We start from the raw sequence: 19,568 nt of genomic DNA, 5'->3' as shown, positions 1-19,568 counted from the left end.
ATTATAATTGCAATTTGTCATCAAATGTAAGAATAGTGTTGCCACTAAGTGAGATGTGGAAGATTTGGGGGAGATTATTTTGGGGGGATATTTGGTGGCTAGAATCAGCTTTCATCATGTACATTTAGAATGTTTAGTATACATTTATGTAGGCAACTGGATATATTACTATGTATCAAGTAGCTTTATTGAACTCTGTGAGAGGCACTGTTTTAAGTGTATTACCCTCAGGCATCTTGTGGTCTTCACAGCAAGCCTGTGAGGTTGGATTTGTTTTATGGGTGAGGAAACAGAAGGCTTAAGGAACTTGCCTAATGTCAGAGCTAATGAGCGGGAAAGCTCGAATAAAAATCTAGGTAGTCTGGCTTTAAAATTTGTGCTCTTGCTTAATCATAAAATAATATTGAGTCTCAGGGGATGCCGGGCACAAAGTAATAGGCAGTCAGTAATTCTTTGTTCAGTGAATGAATGAAAGAGACAAAAAAGCGGGGGGGGGGGGGGACAAAGGTTAAGTAGGGGTGGCTAATGGTAGTGATCACGACTCCCTTAAATTCTGCCAGAAAGTCCGCGTTTACTCCAAACGCAGAAGCCCCGCTTTTTAGATCTAGTATAACCATAGCGCACTTATTCTCCACACTAATTTCTGCTTCAGGTAACATTCACGTTGCAACAACCTAGTTAACAGATGTAGCTCGGGAAACCGACGGACGTGAGCACTTCGCCTGAGGAAACCTTTAGGGTTCCGGCACGCATGCGCTCCGCCGCCTGGACAGTGGCTACCACGGCTGCGCGAATCGGCGGCCCCTCCCTCCCTCATCACATGCTGAGGGACCGCGGCGTGGCGGCGGCCGTGGCGGCAGCTACGGCAGGCCATAGGGCGGTCGGAGGGTTTCCGGTTCCGGTGTAACGTTCGGGCTCCGTCTCTGGGGCTGAAGTTTGAGAGGTGAGTAGTGGCCCCGGGCCCAGAGAAGGTGTCTTTGGGTCCTACCACCTGGGGCTAGGGCTCAGTCCAAGAGGAGGACCGAGGCGGGAAGGCTCAGCGGAACGGCAGCTGAGAAAAGAACAGAGTTCTGCGGGAGAACGGGTTGGAATGAGATTGTTGAGAGGAAAAGGGCGGGGGCGGGAAAGGGATGGGGTGAGGAGACTAGCTCTGAGATGAGGAGTTCGGGTAGAACAAGGTGGGGTAAGGGACCAGTCAGAAAGATGGAGAGAGCAAAAAGAGAAGAACGGGGGTTTCAGGGAGGAAATTTGGCTTGTAGCAAAGAAGAGCACGGAGTAAGGAAATCCTTCAGAAGATTAGATTATGCTACCTGCTCATTCAGAGATCATTCTGCTTTCCTCTCCTTCAACACCATAACCACCCCCCACCCCGCCCACGCAGTTACTGCTGAACCTTTGATTAGTGACAAAGCTAGTTACTGTTTGGAACTTCTATTTTTGCCCACTGACTGTTTAGTTTGCACGTTATCTAATGGAGGAATGGATTGAAGTTGAATACGTTTGTTAGTGTAGTGCTTGGGCACACATATCATCTGATAAGAGTGGTAGCCCCATTTATTGCTTTGGATTTTCAAATTGCTTACACTTTCTAGCTTATGATTCAGTTATAGTGGAATATATAGCGACTGGGGCTAGGGCTCAATACAAGGGGAGGATTTTTGTCTATTTTGTTCAGTGTTGTATGTATCCTCAGCACCCAGTACGCTGCTTGACAGTTAGTAGTTATGCAGTAAATATTTACTGAATGATTTAACTGTCATATAGGTATGACAGTGTCCTCATTTTGTAAGATGACTGAACTGAGGCTCACAGGAATTACTTGCCAGAAGGCTGGTAAATAGTAGTGCTCAATGTCTGAACTATTCAGTGTAAGCCCTTTCTTCACTCTCTGTAGTGTCAATATGCTTCTTTTGAGCAATGCACAGTTAACATGTCAAGATTGAAAGGCTATACTGCTATCTCCTGGTGGGTAGATAGAGCCACTGTAGAATTACTCATATAACATGTCACCAAGGCACAAAGTCTTTCACTCTTAGTTTAATGACTTTAATCTACTAGCTTCATATGGTTATACCAAAATTAAATACACCATTTAGCAACAGGTCTTAGAGGATAAACCTGCCAAGAATGTAAAAGTTAATCAGACTGTACCTTTTAGGAGAAAAGATGTCTTAAAACATCTTGAAAGATTGACTCCCAGGTCAGACCCTGATGTGTGGCACCACTGGAAGGAGATTAGCTTGGGGTCAGTCTAACTTACTGACTTTTAGGCACTATGGAGAAAATCAGGGAAATAAAATTGTTTCTGTGCTCATAAACAGTTTTGAGATTTAGGTAGGATATAAAAATGTAAACATGAATAGAGTTTAAAAATTGTACTAACTTGCACTAAGTAACAAATTAGAGATTGTTGTAGAGAGTCTTTTATAATGGTGTTTTCTCTATTAAGCCAAAAAGTAGAAGAATAAAGTGAAAAGAGAGAAAGAGAATGCATCCAAAATAAGGGTAATCTTTTCTGAACTGAGGGATTATTTAATGACAGAGACCGTAGATCATGAGAGAAAAGTATCTGGATATAGAATTCCCACCAGGATGAATATGGCTACAGAGAAATGTGACAGAACAGTCTTAAGGATTATGAGCTTTCATATAGGATGACTGACCTGGATAAGCCCTCCCGCATTTGCACCCCTTAAAAGAAGCCTGGGTTAAGGAATGCCTGCCTAGAAATAGGAAGAATAGAAAAGCTGGCCTCTCAGTGGGTTTTTTCAGTCTGATTTTCATGTTATATGTTTTCCAGTACTTGCTGAATATGACAGAATTGAAAAAGAAGCTAGAACTCATTTCTCAGACTAGGTTATTCCCAAGGTTTGTAGATTCCACAGATTTCATTGATCCACTGATACTTACTGAGTTAGGGTTAAAATCAAATGAAATTCTTTCTGCTTTGAAATATGGGTTGTAGGGAAAGTATCTGGCTTGAAATGAAGTGGAAGAAATTGCCTAAGGATTGAGAATAGGGATGAGGAAAGCATTACAGATATACTAACCATTGCCTGGAATCATTTTAGTCTTTTCCTATCCTATGACTTAACTCTTTACTGGTTTCTTTTCAGGTGCAGTATTGAATTCTATTTGAGCTATCCTCCTGTTCCTGGGGAATGGCACTGTCTAAGAGGGAGCTGGATGAGCTGAAACCATGGATAGAGAAGACAGTGAAGAGGGTGCTGGGTTTCTCAGAGCCCACAGTGGTCACAGCAGCACTGAACTGTGTAGGGAAGGGCATGGACAAGAAGAAGGCAGCTGGTATGTACCTTTCTGAACCTTTTGGCCTAACATATTAGATGACCCCACATACTGCTTTGAGTGTCAGTCAAAATTCTCTTTGTTGGAAGTGTCTAAAAAAGGTCAGGCCACATTTTATTTTCTTTTGCATTATAACGGAAATAGCCTAAATAACTAGTTGTGCTTTTTCTCTTATTTTTTATGTTATTTGTGACATATTTTGAATCTCAGACTGACTTCCTTTTACCACTACACTTAGACTGAGTTACCTAAATTAATACTTGCTCGGGAAATATGCTAAAGTCAAATGGGTATATTCAGGTTCAGACTGACATCTAAACATATAGAAGTCTTTATAAAATACATGAGAAAAGTTGAGAGAAGTAGATTTTGTTCATGAAAGTCTCCTACAACTTGCTGTTTAGGGAAAGTTGGGGTGATTTTTGATCCTAAACTTTGATGCTCAACCTAAGCAAGCTTCTCTGGCTACGCTACTTCCTACTCCAGAAAATTATAACTGTGTTTTTACTTCATAGGACAAGGTCATTCAGTGTAAGAGAATTTATGAGAATCCTACAAAGAACTTAAAGTGTTTCCCTCCCTCCTGGGGATAAAATTCCAGTGTTGGTAGCTGTTGTATGCCTCATATTGGACTAAGTACTCTTATCTTTTCATCTCTACCACCTCTTTTTTTCCTGTCAGACCATCTGAAACCTTTTCTTGATGATTCTACTCTCCGATTTGTGGACAAATTGTTTGAGGCTGTGGAAGAAGGCCGAAGCTCTAGGCATTCCAAGTCTAGCAGTGACAGGAGCAGAAAACGAGAGCTAAAGGTAGGTTACAGTTAACTATCTGATAAGCTCGGAGTGTTCTGAATGGTAACAAAGTTGCTCAGCTTACCTGGCTCACACTTTAATATCTACTATTAGACTACCTAATATCTAAGAGAGGTAGACATTGAAGTAGAGGGGATGAGCTTGTATTGTCATCATCTTATGGTAAGGAACTACCTAAGTTCATGGGTTGAAACATTCCAAGGAAACAATTGGTAGCTTTTCCTTTTTTTTATAGTTAGGCGTTTTGGTTCTCATGTTTCCCTATTTCACTGTTTGTTTTTTTAATAGATTGATTGCTCTAAGGTTTTATGCTTTGATTTACTTGAAGCCTAATAGATTGCTTCAGAATGTGACTTCACTGCTGCCTGAGCTGGAGATCTCATTGTTTGTTGCTCCTTTACAGATATTTCTCTGCAATAGACAAATTTATAGATGGGACACCTAACAACTATTGTTATTTACTATATGTCTTGAGAGCCTACTGTTTGCTGCATAGCATATTGCTGATCATCTGACCCCTGCAAGTGGAATACTTAAAGGGACCGTCATTACTCCCTAACCTACTTCACTTTTTAGCCTGTAGTTGCTGATTGGTCATGGCCTCTTTCAATATTAGCAGCGTCAAGGAGCTGATCTGTCTCTTTCCTCTGATCCTCTCAAAAAAAATCTTTTCGGTGACTCCCATCAAACCTTCCAAAGTGCTTTCAATTCCCTTGACTATCCTATTGCTTTTCCTGAGGCTCAGAAGTGAGTAAGCAATGTTTGCTGAGTCCCTGGCCAGGCTATGGAACCAAGAGAAACAGAGATTCCTGTGCCCTTTGATTGGGGTGTTGTAGGGTTATCAGAGGAACGAAAGATAGTCCTTGCCTTAAAAGAACTTGCAGTTTAAGATTTGGGGGATAGGAGGGCACAACAAAATACAGTTACAAATTATAAATTCTGAGTAGCCGTTTCATGTAAATTTTAGGCTTGACTGTAGAATTTCCGACTTACATTGAATTTTGTTACGTTCAGGGGGAATGCTTGATCCATAGTATGCAAAGATCTTTAGAGTGAAGATTATGCTATGATAGGGCATGCTACCATGTAAGTGCTGAGGGCCTGCTGTGAGTAAAGTGACTACATTGGGTGGGATTAATTAAAATGGTTTCTTGAAGGAAGTATCTAGATAGCCTTGGGATTCGGGTCCCATTTTGGTCCATTCAGGTCCCCCCACACACAATATATTATGGGAGAGTCCTTTTTCTTGAACTGTAGGAGTTCCAGGAAGCGCTCGCCCCTGGCCGAGGATATGTCCTTGCAAAACACGAGCCCTCCTAGTGAAGAGGGGATGTCACCCAAAGTCTACCACCGGTGTGTACATTTGCTTTTTCCCATTGTCCCTTCCAGTTGGCCACTCTTGGTCCTGTTAAATTCACCTTGCAAATTAGTCAACATATTTGAGTTCCCATTGTTTGATGAAAACAAAGTGTTATTGGGGAATACTGAAGAAGAGTGAAAACCCCTGTCCTGGAAGAGCGTAGACTCTAACTGGGAGAAAGTACGTACTAACATTGAAAGACTTAACACTTGGCAAGCAGAATATCAGCAGTGTAACTTTACCTAGTGTGAATCAAGCTCTTAAGTAATAAAAGGATGTGAAACAACAGTTTGATCAGAGTGGGCTGAAATTATTAATGAGGAAAACTTCCTGGAGGAGGTGAGTTTTAGGCAGGATTTGGACTGGGGGTTGTGGAAAATTTGAAGGAGATCATTACAAATATGGGCAGTAAGATTTGCAAAGACCTTGAGATGGGAACATTTATAAGAACGTGGGAATGAAATTTGTTTGACTGGAGTAAGGGAATAATTAAGTTGGGTGAGATGGTCCTTTTGGTGGAGGGTCTAGAAGACTCTGGGCAAAACCACAAAATGCTATTAGGATGTAGGATTATTCTTCCCTTCTCCCATTGGCAGGGATACAACTCTTCTTTCATCTTGGGTTCCCTTAGGAAGTGTTTGGTGATGACTCTGAGATCTCCAAGGAATCATCAGGAGTAAAGAAGCGACGGATACCTCGTTTTGAGGAGGTGGAAGAGGAGCCAGAAGTGATCCCTGGGCCTCCCTCAGAGAGTCCTGGCATGCTGACTAAGCTCCAGGTTAGTAATTAGGAGCTGGAAGCAATGGTTTTGTGAGTTGAAGAAGCAAGAGATGGATAGGTCCAGATTTACTGTAGGCCTTGATTTAAACTAATGTTTTGTATTGGGGAACTTTTATTTCCTGCTTTATGTTTCAACATTTCTTGGTTTAACCAGGAGTATTCTAGTTGAAGGCTATTGAAATAGATTTACTGAGCACATGTTACATAGCAAGGACAGTGTGTTACATACATCATTTGCCCAAATATCTACCTCATTGTGTCATTGAGAAAATTATTGGAATAATTACAACTCAGCATGATGGCAGAGGATAGTTTCCAAATACTATAATACAGGAAAAATATAATCGACTTGAATAATTTAGAGTTGACTTTCTATTTTTTTTAACAGGAATTCTTTGTTTTTAAAATGGCACTAGAGGATGGGGGTGGAAGAATTTACAATATACCCTTTTGTACTTTTTTGCATTTTGAACTATGTAAATATATCATCTACTCAAAAAATGTTAAAAATAAATTTTAAAAAATATCTTGAAGCACCTTGACAGCAGAACTCTATTGGAAAATTTGAGAAGAATTATTTGATCATGTCCTCAAAGCTTATTCGGAACTTTTATAGGGCAGAGGAAGGGGTTTACAGAGACTAGGAAGCAAGTCTTTGCATTGTCGGCTCTGGTTACCCACATTAGGAAGTCAGAGATCAATACTGTGATTTTTTTTTTAAGTATAATAATGTGCATGGGTTCTGTTAGTTTTACATGCATTATTTAAATGTTCACAATAGCCATGTAAGGTAGATAGTATTTTTACCTCTTTTAGTCACTTGGAGGTTTCAAGATTAAATACCATGTCCAAGGTCACACAGGCATTAAATGCAGAGTGAAGATTCAATGTCAGGTTCCTCTGACCCCAGTCTTAATCATTAAGCTGTGTTACTAGTTAATGTGCTAATTCTTCCTTGGGAAGATAGGTTGAAAAATTCCAGTGCTCTGCTGTCTAGGTTTATCTTTGCTAAATTTTCTAGCCTGTGGTACAGGCAGAATATGATGAGATCATTCAAAAAATTTTAGTTCATTAGACCTGAAAGCCCTTTTGGTTTAGGAACCTGTACGGGAGAAATAAAAAAGAGATGTTAACAGTCTTTCAACTTTTCCCCCACTGAGAACAGATCAAACAGATGATGGAGGCAGCAACACGGCAAATCGAGGAAAGGAAAAAACAACTCAGCTTCATTAGCCCCCCTACGCCTCAGGTATTGTGCCCAGATTACTCTGAAAGAAGAATTTTTAGTACAGGATTTCTTGCCGTCCACTCAAATGAGAGTCCAGAAGATGACTGCGTGTTCACCCCCAGTCTACCATAGTCTACCACTGTGTGTCTGCATGTGTGTGTGTGTGTGAGGGAGAGAGAGCTCTGTCTGCCTGTCTGATCTTTCCAATTCTGATTTCTTTTTCTCTGTCTCACAGCCAAAGACTCCTTCTTCCTCCCAACCAGAACGACTTCCAATTGGCAACACTATTCAGCCCTCTCAGGCCGCCACTTTCATGAACGATGCCATTGAGAAGGCAAGGAAAGCTGCTGAACTGCAAGCCCGCATCCAAGCCCAGCTGGCACTGAAGCCAGGGCTCATCGGCAATGCCAACATGGTGGGCCTGGCCAATCTCCATGCCATGGGCATTGCTCCCCCGTGAGTACCTGTTTCATGGAACTTTGTTGTTTCTGAAGTTTGAGAAGCAATAAATACCTTTGAATGTTATTGATTCTCTTCTTCCAAGGAACCTAAATCATTTCTTACAGTTTCCTATTTCTTACATATGTTCAATAAATATCAACTCAACTTATTCTCTTGGCTTCCTTGTTGTAGAGTTTCATTATCTTCTTTTTGCATTTGGTAGAACTGAAGTTAAGACTTTTCCTATGATACTGGAGCCAGGAATAGAACCAGGTCTCCTGGTTCCTAACTCAGAACTATACCTGTTAAGCCACATTGAGTGAGACTAGATCTGAGAGTTCTCTACAACTTGGATAAAGAGATAGACTTTATTTTTAGCAGCTACGGTTGGTTTGACAGCCCCTATCTGACTCAGGAATTCAGGAGCAAAGAGAGATAGGACTGCAAATTCTTGTCGTTGTAATTTATAAGTTCGTTTCATCTGATTGAACTCTATATTCAAATATCCAGTTTGATATTTGCAGTTAGTATTATATTATTCCCTGATGGATTTATGTTCCCTAGAATTGTGCATCCTAATTGTCTTTGTTGGGTTTTGTTTTTATTTTTCTGTTTTTTGTTTGTTTGTTTGTTTGTTTGTTTGCCTTATTGTTCCATATGAGATTTATTCTTTTGTGGACTATTTTTCAGGAAGGTGGAGTTAAAAGATCAAACTAAACCTACACCACTGATTCTTGACGAACAAGGTCGAACTGTAGATGCAACAGGCAAGGAGATTGAGCTGACACACCGTATGCCTACTCTGAAAGCCAACATTCGGGCTGTGAAGAGGGAGCAATTCAAGCAACAGCTAAAAGAAAAACCATCAGAAGACATGGAGTCTAACACGTTTTTTGACCCACGAGTCTCAATTGCCCCTTCCCAGCGCCAGAGACGCACTTTTAAATTCCATGACAAGGGCAAATTTGAGAAGATTGCCCAACGATTACGGACAAAGGTATGTGACTTCAAATATAATCTAGAATTTTGAAGAAGCTAGGAAGGTGACAAAGGAAATTGAACACAATTCTAAAATACTGTCAGCTAAATTCTCTGTGTTTGGCAATCAGATAAACAAGTAGGAAAACAATGAATAATTTTTAAAATGCTGTATTTATTCCTGGAATGCTTGATTTTTAGCTGATTTGTCTGCTTACTTACTTATGTTCTACGTGGTTGAAAATTGACTTTGAAAATTCTCCACATACAACAGACAGTGGAGGGAAACAATTCAGAACCCTCTGGGCAACTGAGGAAAGCTAGCCTGGTGTTGAAACGTACTGCATACAATCCACACATGTGGAGAGTTTAATTGACTGTATATTCGGTGACTTTTGCCTTCTTGTTTTCATCCTCTCAGATTGAGGTTGTCATAAAATTCCATTGCTGCATGTTTGCTGCAGGTGAGGTGAAGGGATAGTGATGAGGGTGAAATATATGTCAATCAGCTAAAGGATAAAATAAAGCAGAATGGCTCTTTTTTCTAAGCTTTCAGAAAATATGAATTTGTTGCATTAGGTATTCAAGAGTTCAACAAGGGAATGTTTTATAATTTGAGATTCTACTACTTCCCTGTTTTCTGTGACTCCAGTTTCTCTTCTTATCTTGTCTTCAGGCTCAACTGGAGAAGCTGCAGGCAGAGATCTCACAGGCAGCTCGAAAAACAGGCATTCATACTTCAACCAGGCTGGCTCTCATTGCTCCTAAGAAGGAGTTGAAAGAAGGAGATATCCCTGAAATTGAGTGGTGGGACTCTTACATCATCCCCAATGGCTTTGACCTGTGAGTTTGTTAGTTAATACCTTTTAATAAGGCTAGAATTTTAATGAGAGAGATGGTACTTGTGCATTAAGTAAAATTTTAAAATCCAAGGGAAATAGGTAACCATATACAAGCACATGTATTTGTAAAGAATATGGTGTATAGGTTACTTTTAGTTTTGGGGGTTATTGTAGGAGGAATGGGCACAAATAGTCTATACAAATCATCTATACATTTTCTACTTGTTTTATTATACGTTGTTATTAGTCTTTAGCATATTTGTTTCCTTAATTATATTCCTTTGCTATTTATAATACGTGTTCACATTTCTGAAAGATCCTATCCCAGTATAGAGCAAGGATTCTTAGTTGATGGGGCAGAGAATGATAAATAAAACATATAAGAGACATTTAGAGAGCTTTAGTCATATCTGCTCCATTCTGATTTCCTTACCCTTCCTTTGTCAGCCACTGTCCCAGGGGATTATTGTTACTAATGAGAGAATGTAGTATCCATCAAGGGTGTTAGGATAGAAAAAAGGTTGAGAACAGCTGGTGTAGAGAGTGCACCCAACCTTTGTGGGACCCAGTCTTCTCATTTTGAAAATTATGTGTAATATAATTACATACTCTAGATATGCATATACTAAAAAAATGCTAGAATGTGTTATGGAGAGTGGATTTTTTTCATTGTGTTTCTGAGAGTCTCTCTCTCTTGAAATCATCTCTACCCACATATCCTGTTTTCCTTTCTTCCTACAATTTTAGTACAGAGGAAAATCCCAAGAGAGAAGATTATTTTGGAATCACAAATCTTGTTGAACATCCAGCCCAGCTCAACCCTCCAGGTAATGTATAGTTTACTCAATCAAGGCTCTAGAGAGGTATTACCCAGTAGAAGTTTATGTGATAATGGACATACTCTCTATCTGGGCTGTCCATCCAGTAGCCACTTATCCACATGTGACTTTTGAGAACTTGAAAATTGAGTTGAGCTAATACAACTGAGGGATTGAATTTTTAATTTTATTCAGTTTTAATTTAATTTAAATAATACATGTGGCTAATGGCTATAGTATTGGACAGTGCAGCTCTAGAGCACTGAGGCCTAATCTAGAGATTACCTCATTGATGTGTATTACAAATTTGGGCTTTTGCCACAGTGTTGACTCCCAACTCCAGTCTTTACACCACCACTAAATTCCTGGCCTTCTTCACACTTCTTTGTCTTCAGCCTTTCCCTCCCTCTCTCTCTTTTTTAAGAACTGACTTGAGAATTTCTTAAGTTTTCTTTCTTTCCTTTTCTCTTTTTTAATTGAAATATGACTGACTGACAATATTGTATTAGTTTCAGTGTACAATGTCTTTTTTTGTTTTGTTTTGTTTTTTGGTAGGGGGAGGTAATTAGTGCCTTTTTCTCTCTTTATCATTTTTGTAGCAAAAGTCTATTGGCTCAGTCAGAAGAGATGGGTTTTAGTTGTGGCTGTGTTTTTAACTAGCTGAATCCCTTGGGTAAATCACTTAGAATACAGAATTTCTTCATATGTAATAACTGATATGCCTTCTCCAAGAGTTATACTTTCTTCAAGATGTAAAAGATTTTAACTCTTTCATCAAATTTGGGATGAACAGAAGAGGTAATATTTCAATAAATTTGCTTGCTAGTGTCAAGTAAGTTTAGAAAAATAGATTGACACCTTGAGATAATACAAAGTGTAATAATCATTGAATTATACTTAATCAGTATCTACTTAGTTGTCATCCTTGTGAAACATTAGAAGAATGTAGGGGGTTTTGTCTGTTTTAACAAGTTGAGTTAATCTGCTTTGGGAGTCTGGGGGATTTTTCCCAATCCCTGTAACTTTTAAATTATAAATTTCATCATCTTGGCCAGTGGGTTTCAAATTGTGTTTCATAGACACATTGAGGTTCAAGATGGTCTAATCCAAATGGGATTCTAGATACCCCCACCTGCCTCAGATCCTCACACAGAGCAGCCAGGGCAGCTGTAATTTTGTTTTCTACATTTGCCATATTTCAGTTGATTAAAGAGTTCAACTGCTTGAAGAAAAACAAGTTAGAACACTGGTCATGAAAGAATACTTTTAAAGACAACCATAATACCACTATCACAACCTAAAAATAACTAAAAACAAGCAAGTTCCTTTTAATGTGATTGATAATCACCTACGTCTGACTAATATGCTTATTGCTTTGGTACATTCATTTCTCTGCCTGACAGTCGACAATGACACACCAGTTACTCTGGGGGTATATCTTACCAAGAAGGAACAGAAGAAGCTTCGAAGGCAAACAAGGAGAGAAGCACAGAAAGAACTACAGGAGAAAGTCAGGCTGGGCCTGATGCCTCCTCCAGAACCGAAAGGTGCGTATCTCAGAGACAGAGAAGAAAGGGGGCAAGTTTATCTCTATAATTTTAGAGGAATTTTAGCATCTGGCTATATTTGGGTGCTTTTTTGTTTCTCAGAGTCATTTATTGGTTCTTTTCTTTCCTAAACTTTCTTCTTTCTTTCCTTATTAGACAGGTCAACATATTGTAAAGGTCATTTAAGGTTTTTTTTTTTAAGTAGTATTGACCATACAACACTCTGGTCTTTCTGGAAGAATAATGTTCTTGAAATTTATGAAGGTAATAGTTGCAGTATTTGCATAGAGTTACGTACAATTTAAAAACCTCACTCCTGGAGTTTCCATTGTCATTTAGTAACATTTTGAGTTAGCACTGTTATATATAGGATCTTTCACTAAATACTGTGATCAGAGTGAAAAATGCCAAAGAAATTAAGTCCTATCTTTCATAAGTTTTCAGGAAATGTGAATAATGCATACCAACTATTTTAGATTAGTTGTGAGAGCTTCTGCAAACACTGAGTTAATTGAATGGTCTTCCAAGCTAGGAGTTTTAGGGAAAAGTGAGTTTTAAGCAGAGATTTGAAATAAGTGAACAATGAATTGATAGAGAAGAGATTGACACGTTATTCCAGCTGGAGAATTGACTTAGGAGATTGATTTCTGTCCTCTCTTCACTGCAGTGAGAATTTCAAATTTGATGCGAGTATTAGGAACAGAAGCTGTTCAAGACCCCACGAAGGTAGAAGCCCATGTCAGAGCTCAAATGGCAAAAAGACAGAAGTAAGTGCCATGGGATTGGGTGGAAACCCAGGGCAAGTACCTTTCCCATACTCTTCTAGGGGATCCATATTTGGAGGGAGGGGAGAGTCCTCCGTTGCTCTCTCTTTCCCTCAGCCCTGCCTCTGATCTTCAATGCCTTTCTCACTTGTGGATGTCCTTCCTGTCACGACAGAGCGCACGAAGAGGCCAACGCTGCCCGAAAACTTACAGCAGAACAGAGAAAGGTCAAGAAAATTAAAAAGCTTAAAGAAGACATTTCACAGGGGGTACACATATCTGTATATAGGTAGGTGTCCAATCTGGGCCAGCATTTCCCTTAGAAATACCGAAACATTTTCCAAGTGCTTGAGGCAGAAGCCCTGTGAATCACTAAAGCATACCTGACATCAGCCCCTACTCTCTTTCAGTGACCCTAGTGTAAATCAAGAGCTAGTAGATCTTTCATAATGGTGAGGGTTAAAGACTTATTCTTCTGTCTGAGGTCTCAGTGAACTAGTAATAGTTCTGAAGCATGAATGAATGAATATACTTTTTCAGGCTGAGATGTGAGCCAAGAGTCATTTATCCTCTATGAAGTATGAAATACTATTCTTCCAGGAAGCATTAGAAGTTTTTTTCCTCAGTTACCTATGTCCTTATCCTAATATAATGTGCAGTAATCCTTTTATTTCCACTCCAAAATGGACTTTATACATAGTTAATATTTTCTACCTTTTGTGTTTGTTTAATGTTCTCATTTTACTCTTTTATGCTGATAACATGTATGTCTTCTATTTAAATGTGCTCATAGTTAGTTCTTTATTAGAAAAATGCTATTATAAAAGTAGTGAGTGCTTATTAAGATAAAAAACATTCTGACAATACAGAAGGACACTTATTGAAAAAAATCCCTTTCCTGTTCTTTGATCCCTTAGGACCACTCACTATAGGAAGTTGCCACTAACAGTTTTCCATGTGCCCTTCTAGAAATTTTTCATGCATAGCATTATGACTTCTTTACATTATAAGCATCTAGAGGGCAAAGAATCTGTTGACCTTTATACTGCCAAGAACAGCTAGCATATAAATATTTTTGGATGCTGGTAAATATTGCTCCTTCGTTCTCAAGAGTAAATTTTGATTATCTACTGTTTGTTGTAAGGTGTTCAGCGCTAGACTTTGAAGAAATGTAAGACAGTAGAAATACTTCTAAACTCATCAAGTCTACCTTTTAAGCAGTAGTATATTTCCTTACTCCAAAGGCCTTTGTTTTTAAAGAGAAAACCATTTTGGATCCATCTTTATTTGCCATTCCATTGAGGCAGCTACTGATGCTAAAATGAAAGCCATAACTAAACTTTCCCTTCTCCAGAGTTCGAAATTTGAGCAACCCAGCCAAGAAGTTCAAGATTGAGGCCAATGCTGGGCAACTGTACCTGACAGGGGTGGTGGTACTGCACAAGGATGTCAACGTGGTAGTAGTGGAAGGGGGTGAGTCTGAAAAAACTGAGGGAGACTGTCCCCAGGCAACCCTAGGCCGTGAAGTGATTAGCATGGTGGGGAGAAAGAAGAAAGAGATAGTATTTTAGAGCCACACCTGGGTATAATATCCTGGGCCTTCTGTTTCTGTGTTTATTGGAGTAGAGGACCTAAGAAGTGGTTCCTGGGATTGCTTCAACTACCACATTAATGTCTGAGCATTGAGTGAGCTCAGAGGTTCTTTCTACCTCATCATCTTCCACAACTCTGGCAAAATTCTCCTTCTCTGTTTCCAGGCCCCAAGGCCCAGAAGAAATTTAAGCGTCTTATGCTGCATCGGATAAAGTGGGATGAACAGACATCTAACACAAAGGGAGATGGTGAATGGGGGTTAGAGGGAATTAAGGGGGAGGTGGGCTGGTTCTCTGTCCATGCATCTATTCCTTTCCTTTGACTCCTTTGACACTCTTGCAGATAACTAGATAATGTTCAAAAATTTTAGAAAGACCCATTTGGACTATAAGCATGCTGGACATTCATATAGTGTGTCTTCTATAACTATCCATGGATGTTAGGTATTTTTTTGCCTGTTCTTTAACGCCTTTCTACCAGCTGGTTTCCCTGTCATCCCAGGCTCTAGATACTGGCTATATGAGTGTGTTTAGTTTGTGAAAATTTAGCAAGCTGTGCACTCATATGTGTATTGTCTATATTATATAATTTTTTGATAAGTTTTTTAGGCGTCTGAAGCCTGGCTCTCCGAGTGCTTAGGGCAAGTTTTCGTTGTTGATTGTTTGTCCTTTATTTATCTCCTTATTCCCAGTACCTGGCACAGCTCTTGACACACAGTGCTCAATAAATGTTTGTTAAATTAATTATTATCACTGCCTACTTGGAGCTTCCAGTCTAATTTGGGGGAAATAAAGAGTAAAGAAGACATTTGATCTCAATACATGAGAAAGGGTGACAATATTTAAAAGAATTTGTGTAGACTTAAGTACTATTTGTTTAAGACCTAAATCTTGGTGTTTAGTCTAAGTCTAGAGCAAGATTTAGCTATATTGTCTTTTCCAGATGATGAGGAATCTGATGAGGAAGCTGTGAAGAAAACCAACAAATGTGTACTAGTCTGGGAGGTAGGTGATTCTTTGTTAAATACCGAAGCAGAACTGTTGCTAATTCCTGATTATTTACACTATTCAAATGGAGCGATGGAATGGTTAAACTTAACAATGACTAATCCCTTAAGTAATCTAGGTTTCTTTTTGGAATTCCTTATTAAATGTTTGGCAGCATATCCTTCCTGATTATATTTTAGTTAAATTGATAAGTATGTATTTATGCCATCTGGGGAAAAGAATGGAGGACTGGTGACAAGAATTCAAATTCTTGACTGAGTTATTTGTTTCACAGTCATGGATGTGAGACTTGGCAACAGAGAAATGAATTGTAGGATTTTTCTTTGTCTGGATATAATGAATGAAGAACTAGATTTAAGAATATAAAGTTGTGGGGAGAGGGTATGTATAGCTCAGTGGTAGAGTGCACGCCTAGCATGCACAAGGTCCTGGGTTCAATCCCCAGTACCTCCATTTAAAAACAAATAAGTAAACCTAATTACCTCGCCCCCATAAAAAATGATTTTAAAACAAATTAAAACTGAAAGAAATAAAAAGAACTTAAAGAAAAAAGAATAAAATCAGGAGTCTGGGAAGTCTCACTCGCTGTGCAACTGAGGGCGCAAGACACAGCATCAGATACCGCTGCCTTGTCTGTGGGGTGTGGGTATTATGTTCCCTCTCTGTTGTCAATTTTTTTGAGAACCTGATTAGTATGTAATAATGCTGTGTAGAATATGACTAAATTCACTCTTTAAATGGAACTTTTTATGGTTATACAATTCTTTCATCCCTGAAATTTTCTTAATGAATCGCTATTTGTTCTGAAGAGGGAATGAATGAATGAATATGCTCGTTCAGGCCAAGTTGTGAGCTAAGGATCCTTTATCCTTTGTGAAGTACAAAACATTATCCTATTTCTCCAGAAAGTATTAAAAATTTCTTTCTTCAGTAACTCTATTGTTATTCTGATATACTGCAATAATCCTTTTATTCCCACTCCACAATACGTTTTATACATTATAGTCTACCTTTATGTTCATTTGATGTTTTCATGTTACTCTCATGTTGAGTACATGTGTATCTTCTGTTTTTTAAATGTGCTCATATTTAGTAACTAATTCTTTATTATAAAAGTAGTATGTTACGACAAAAGTACTGAATGCACATTAAAATGAATTCTAACAACACAGAAGAGCACTTACTGAGATAGTGCCTTCCGATATCCTGATTCTTTAAGACCACTCTTCGTAGGTAATTGGTACTGTTTTTCATGTATCCTTCTGTCTTATCCCAGATTACTCCAATTTGTGTTATACTAAGTAGTAAAATAACCATAATAACTATTTCTCTGTCTCGTAAGTCCCCACCTGCATATTTAATATCCCAGCCCCTTCATCTCTTTAAAATTCTCTTCCATTTATCTCTGAGAGTCCTCAGTAATTATATCTCAGGTTCAGAAACAAGCCGTGTTCTGCACTAGCCTCCTTTTTGGCATCTGATCCCTGAAAGCTTCTTGAGGTAGCACTTTATGACTGCCACTGCTGCTGGTGCCTTTGGTGAGAATGTGGTTCTACCTAGTACTGTATCTTTTGCTATTGTAGTTCTCTGCAGGTAGCCCCCTTGGCTCCCATTCCCCTCTCCCTGTTGCCTGTGTACTGTTCTTTGTCGCTGTGCCCCTAGGTCTCCTGCTTGTATTCGGGGTCTTGCTAAGTCTTGTGAAAAGAGTCCATTTAGCCTTAAACTCCTTTCTTCTTAAAGGTCCAAATCTAGTCCTGGAGGCCTGGTGGGAGACAAGTTCATCCCATCTCACCGTCCATAATCCTTCCTGACTTACTCTTCCACCCAGGCATCAGAGCACAGAACTTCTCCGTTCAGTCAAAAAAACTGAAACCCACATAAATTCATGAGAACTCAGCAAATATCCAAGGGGGTGACGTTAGAATTGTTTTTACCATAAAATCACATTCAGCTAGGCACATTGCTACACAAATGTTACTAGGTTTTATAAAGGATTATTATATCTGATTTAAATTAGAAATTGCAGTGTTTTTATTACATGTTTTGTCTCTTTCCCAGGGTACAGCCAAAGACCGGAGCTTTGGGGAGATGAAGTTCAAACAGTGCCCTACAGAGAACATGGCTCGGGAGCATTTCAAAAAGCATGGGGCTGAGCACTACTGGGACCTTGCGCTGAGTGAATCTGTGTTGGAGTCCACCGACTGAGACTACTGCAAGCCCTTGCCTCTCCCCTCTTGCCTTTGTCTCTTCAGTCCTTTTCCTTATTCTGCTTCCCACCCCAGTCCCATTGTGTGTGTGATCTCGGAACTGTGCCAAGCTGACACTGGGACCGAGGGAGAACACCTTGCTCCCTTCCCCAGTCAGCCTGGTGCTGCCCTTTATTCCCCTTATGTGAATATGATTAAAGAGTTATTTTTAAAGTTGGTGTGGTATTTTTCACACACTCATAGGTATTGGAGTTTGGGTCTTCAGGGGATCTTTTCTCCAGACTTCTAGCAATTGCCATGGAAAAAGAAAATGTTGTCGTTGATATTTATGTATATATAAATGGATGAATGAATGGACATGGGTGGATGATTGGATAATGGAAATTTCTGACCTCACCTTAGAGCAAGAGTGATAAATACTGTTACCCTGGAGCAGAGTGAGGCAGGAAGAGGTGTTAAGTGGAAAAGGAAAGGGGGAAAAAATGAATGTCCGTCTCTTAACCTTCAATAGATAGTCACAAAGTAGACAGATTACTTCTGGTCTTGGCTGAGTATTCTTAACCAGAAATCAGTTCCTCAGATGGGTGCATATATGAGAATGTGTGTTGGAGAAATGGACACAGAGGGAGAGCCCAAGGAGAATGTTACGAGTCGGTTTGTAAAATGGAATAGGGTTTGGGAATTCAGCATATTTCTTCTCTTTTCTAAAAGACAACATGTAGTTTTATCCCCCCCACCCATAAGAATCTGACAAGGTGCAGTTCTGTTTAATGTTTATGGTTTGATTTTAGGAGTATCTGAGTCAAATTAAGTATCCATTGAAGTTCAAAATTCTTACCATAATATTCTTCCATTTCATGTTGCCTGTTGAGGACCTACTGGGAATGGATTGAACACAGGAGCCATTAGAGACCCTTCCTGCTAATAGGAGCTTACAAGGAAGTCGTGTTGGAGAATGATACTTGACCAGAAGTTAAAACATTCTGTATTACAAGATTAACCTTTTTTTAAAAGTTACATGTCTCAGGCCCTAGTTAGAGTTCCAATTTTAAGGCAATATTAGCACTAAGATTTAAAAAAAGGTTGAAAGAGACAAGGAACTGCAAAAGACCTTAAGGAAAAACTAGTACAACCTCCTTTTTTAGAGGTAAGCAAACCCAGACAGATGAGGTTACTAATCCCTAGAGCAGGATGAAATCTGAAAAGAAGCCTATATATGTGAGACTTGGGAGGTAGAGAATTGAACTTGTTTTTCATATTATTGGATTCAAGCAAATCCAGGGGAAAAACTCACTGAAACAAGTTCAATGGTTTATTACAAATATGTGTATAAATAACTTAAACACAACTTCAAAAATGTATTATTTGCACAAAATCTAAAAGGACTATTTATACTATATTATCATTCATTATAAAGTACCCATAATGAGACTTTATCCTTATTGACTTAAAGTTTTTTTGATTCCCTGTGCATCAGAGTATTTTTGTTTGTTTTTAAATTTTCTAGATCCCATACTGTATTGAGCATTGTGCTCAATGAGCATTGCCTCCTTTATCAGAACAAACTTAGGAGGAAAATAGATTTTAGAGGTGAGGAATCTCAGGCTTAGAGTGAGTAAGTAATTTGCCCCAAGGTTATGGCCAGTGACTGGTGGAGTTTAATTTGAACCCAGGTTTGTTTGACTAGAGCCCAGACTTAGTCCCCACACATGCTGCTTCATTTTGTGAAATAGGTGGTAGAGCAGATGTGTTCTTTCAAATGAATGTCAGTCTCAGAAAAGTTCCTGTCTGGGGATGCTGTTATCACATTAAAATGCCTTGTGAACTTTAGTAATTTCTTTCATAATGTGTTTCAAATTATGTAGAATATCTTAATGGCAAT

At 39.1% G+C, this 19,568-nt stretch overlaps 1 protein-coding gene across 3 annotated transcripts; it reads left to right on the top strand.

Annotated features, from left to right (window-relative positions):
* The first annotated feature begins 800 nt into the window (after nt 1-800).
* Nucleotides 801-17,899, top strand: PRPF3 (pre-mRNA processing factor 3). 3 transcript variants are annotated; one of them, XM_006186597.2, is made up of 16 exons: nt 801-943; nt 3,117-3,306; nt 3,988-4,118; nt 6,113-6,259; nt 7,427-7,510; nt 7,725-7,945; nt 8,621-8,927; nt 9,585-9,751; nt 10,498-10,577; nt 11,972-12,115; nt 12,783-12,882; nt 13,055-13,168; nt 14,234-14,352; nt 14,637-14,720; nt 15,415-15,476; nt 17,538-17,899. In XM_006186597.2, the coding sequence occupies exons 2-16, from the start codon at nt 3,162-3,164 to the stop codon at nt 17,682-17,684; spliced, it is 2,052 nt and encodes a 683-aa protein (XP_006186659.1). In that variant the 5' UTR covers nt 801-943; nt 3,117-3,161; the 3' UTR covers nt 17,685-17,899. The 3 variants fall into 3 exon arrangements, with proteins under 3 accessions (XP_006186659.1, XP_032320249.1, XP_032320250.1); XM_032464359.1 differs by lacking the exons at nt 801-943; nt 3,117-3,306 and adding an exon at nt 5,379-5,474 and having other exon boundaries at nt 3,987-4,118; nt 17,538-17,684; XM_032464358.1 differs by lacking the exons at nt 801-943; nt 14,637-14,720; nt 15,415-15,476; nt 17,538-17,899 and having other exon boundaries at nt 3,162-3,306; nt 12,997-13,168; nt 14,234-14,271.
* The last annotated feature ends 1,669 nt before the right edge of the window (nt 17,900-19,568 follow it).

The sequence above is a fragment of the Camelus ferus genome, chromosome 21 (genome assembly GCF_009834535.1).
Source record: "Camelus ferus isolate YT-003-E chromosome 21, BCGSAC_Cfer_1.0, whole genome shotgun sequence".
Lineage (NCBI taxonomy): Eukaryota > Metazoa > Chordata > Mammalia > Artiodactyla > Camelidae > Camelus > Camelus ferus.
This window is presented reverse-complemented; position numbering and strand designations above follow the sequence as displayed.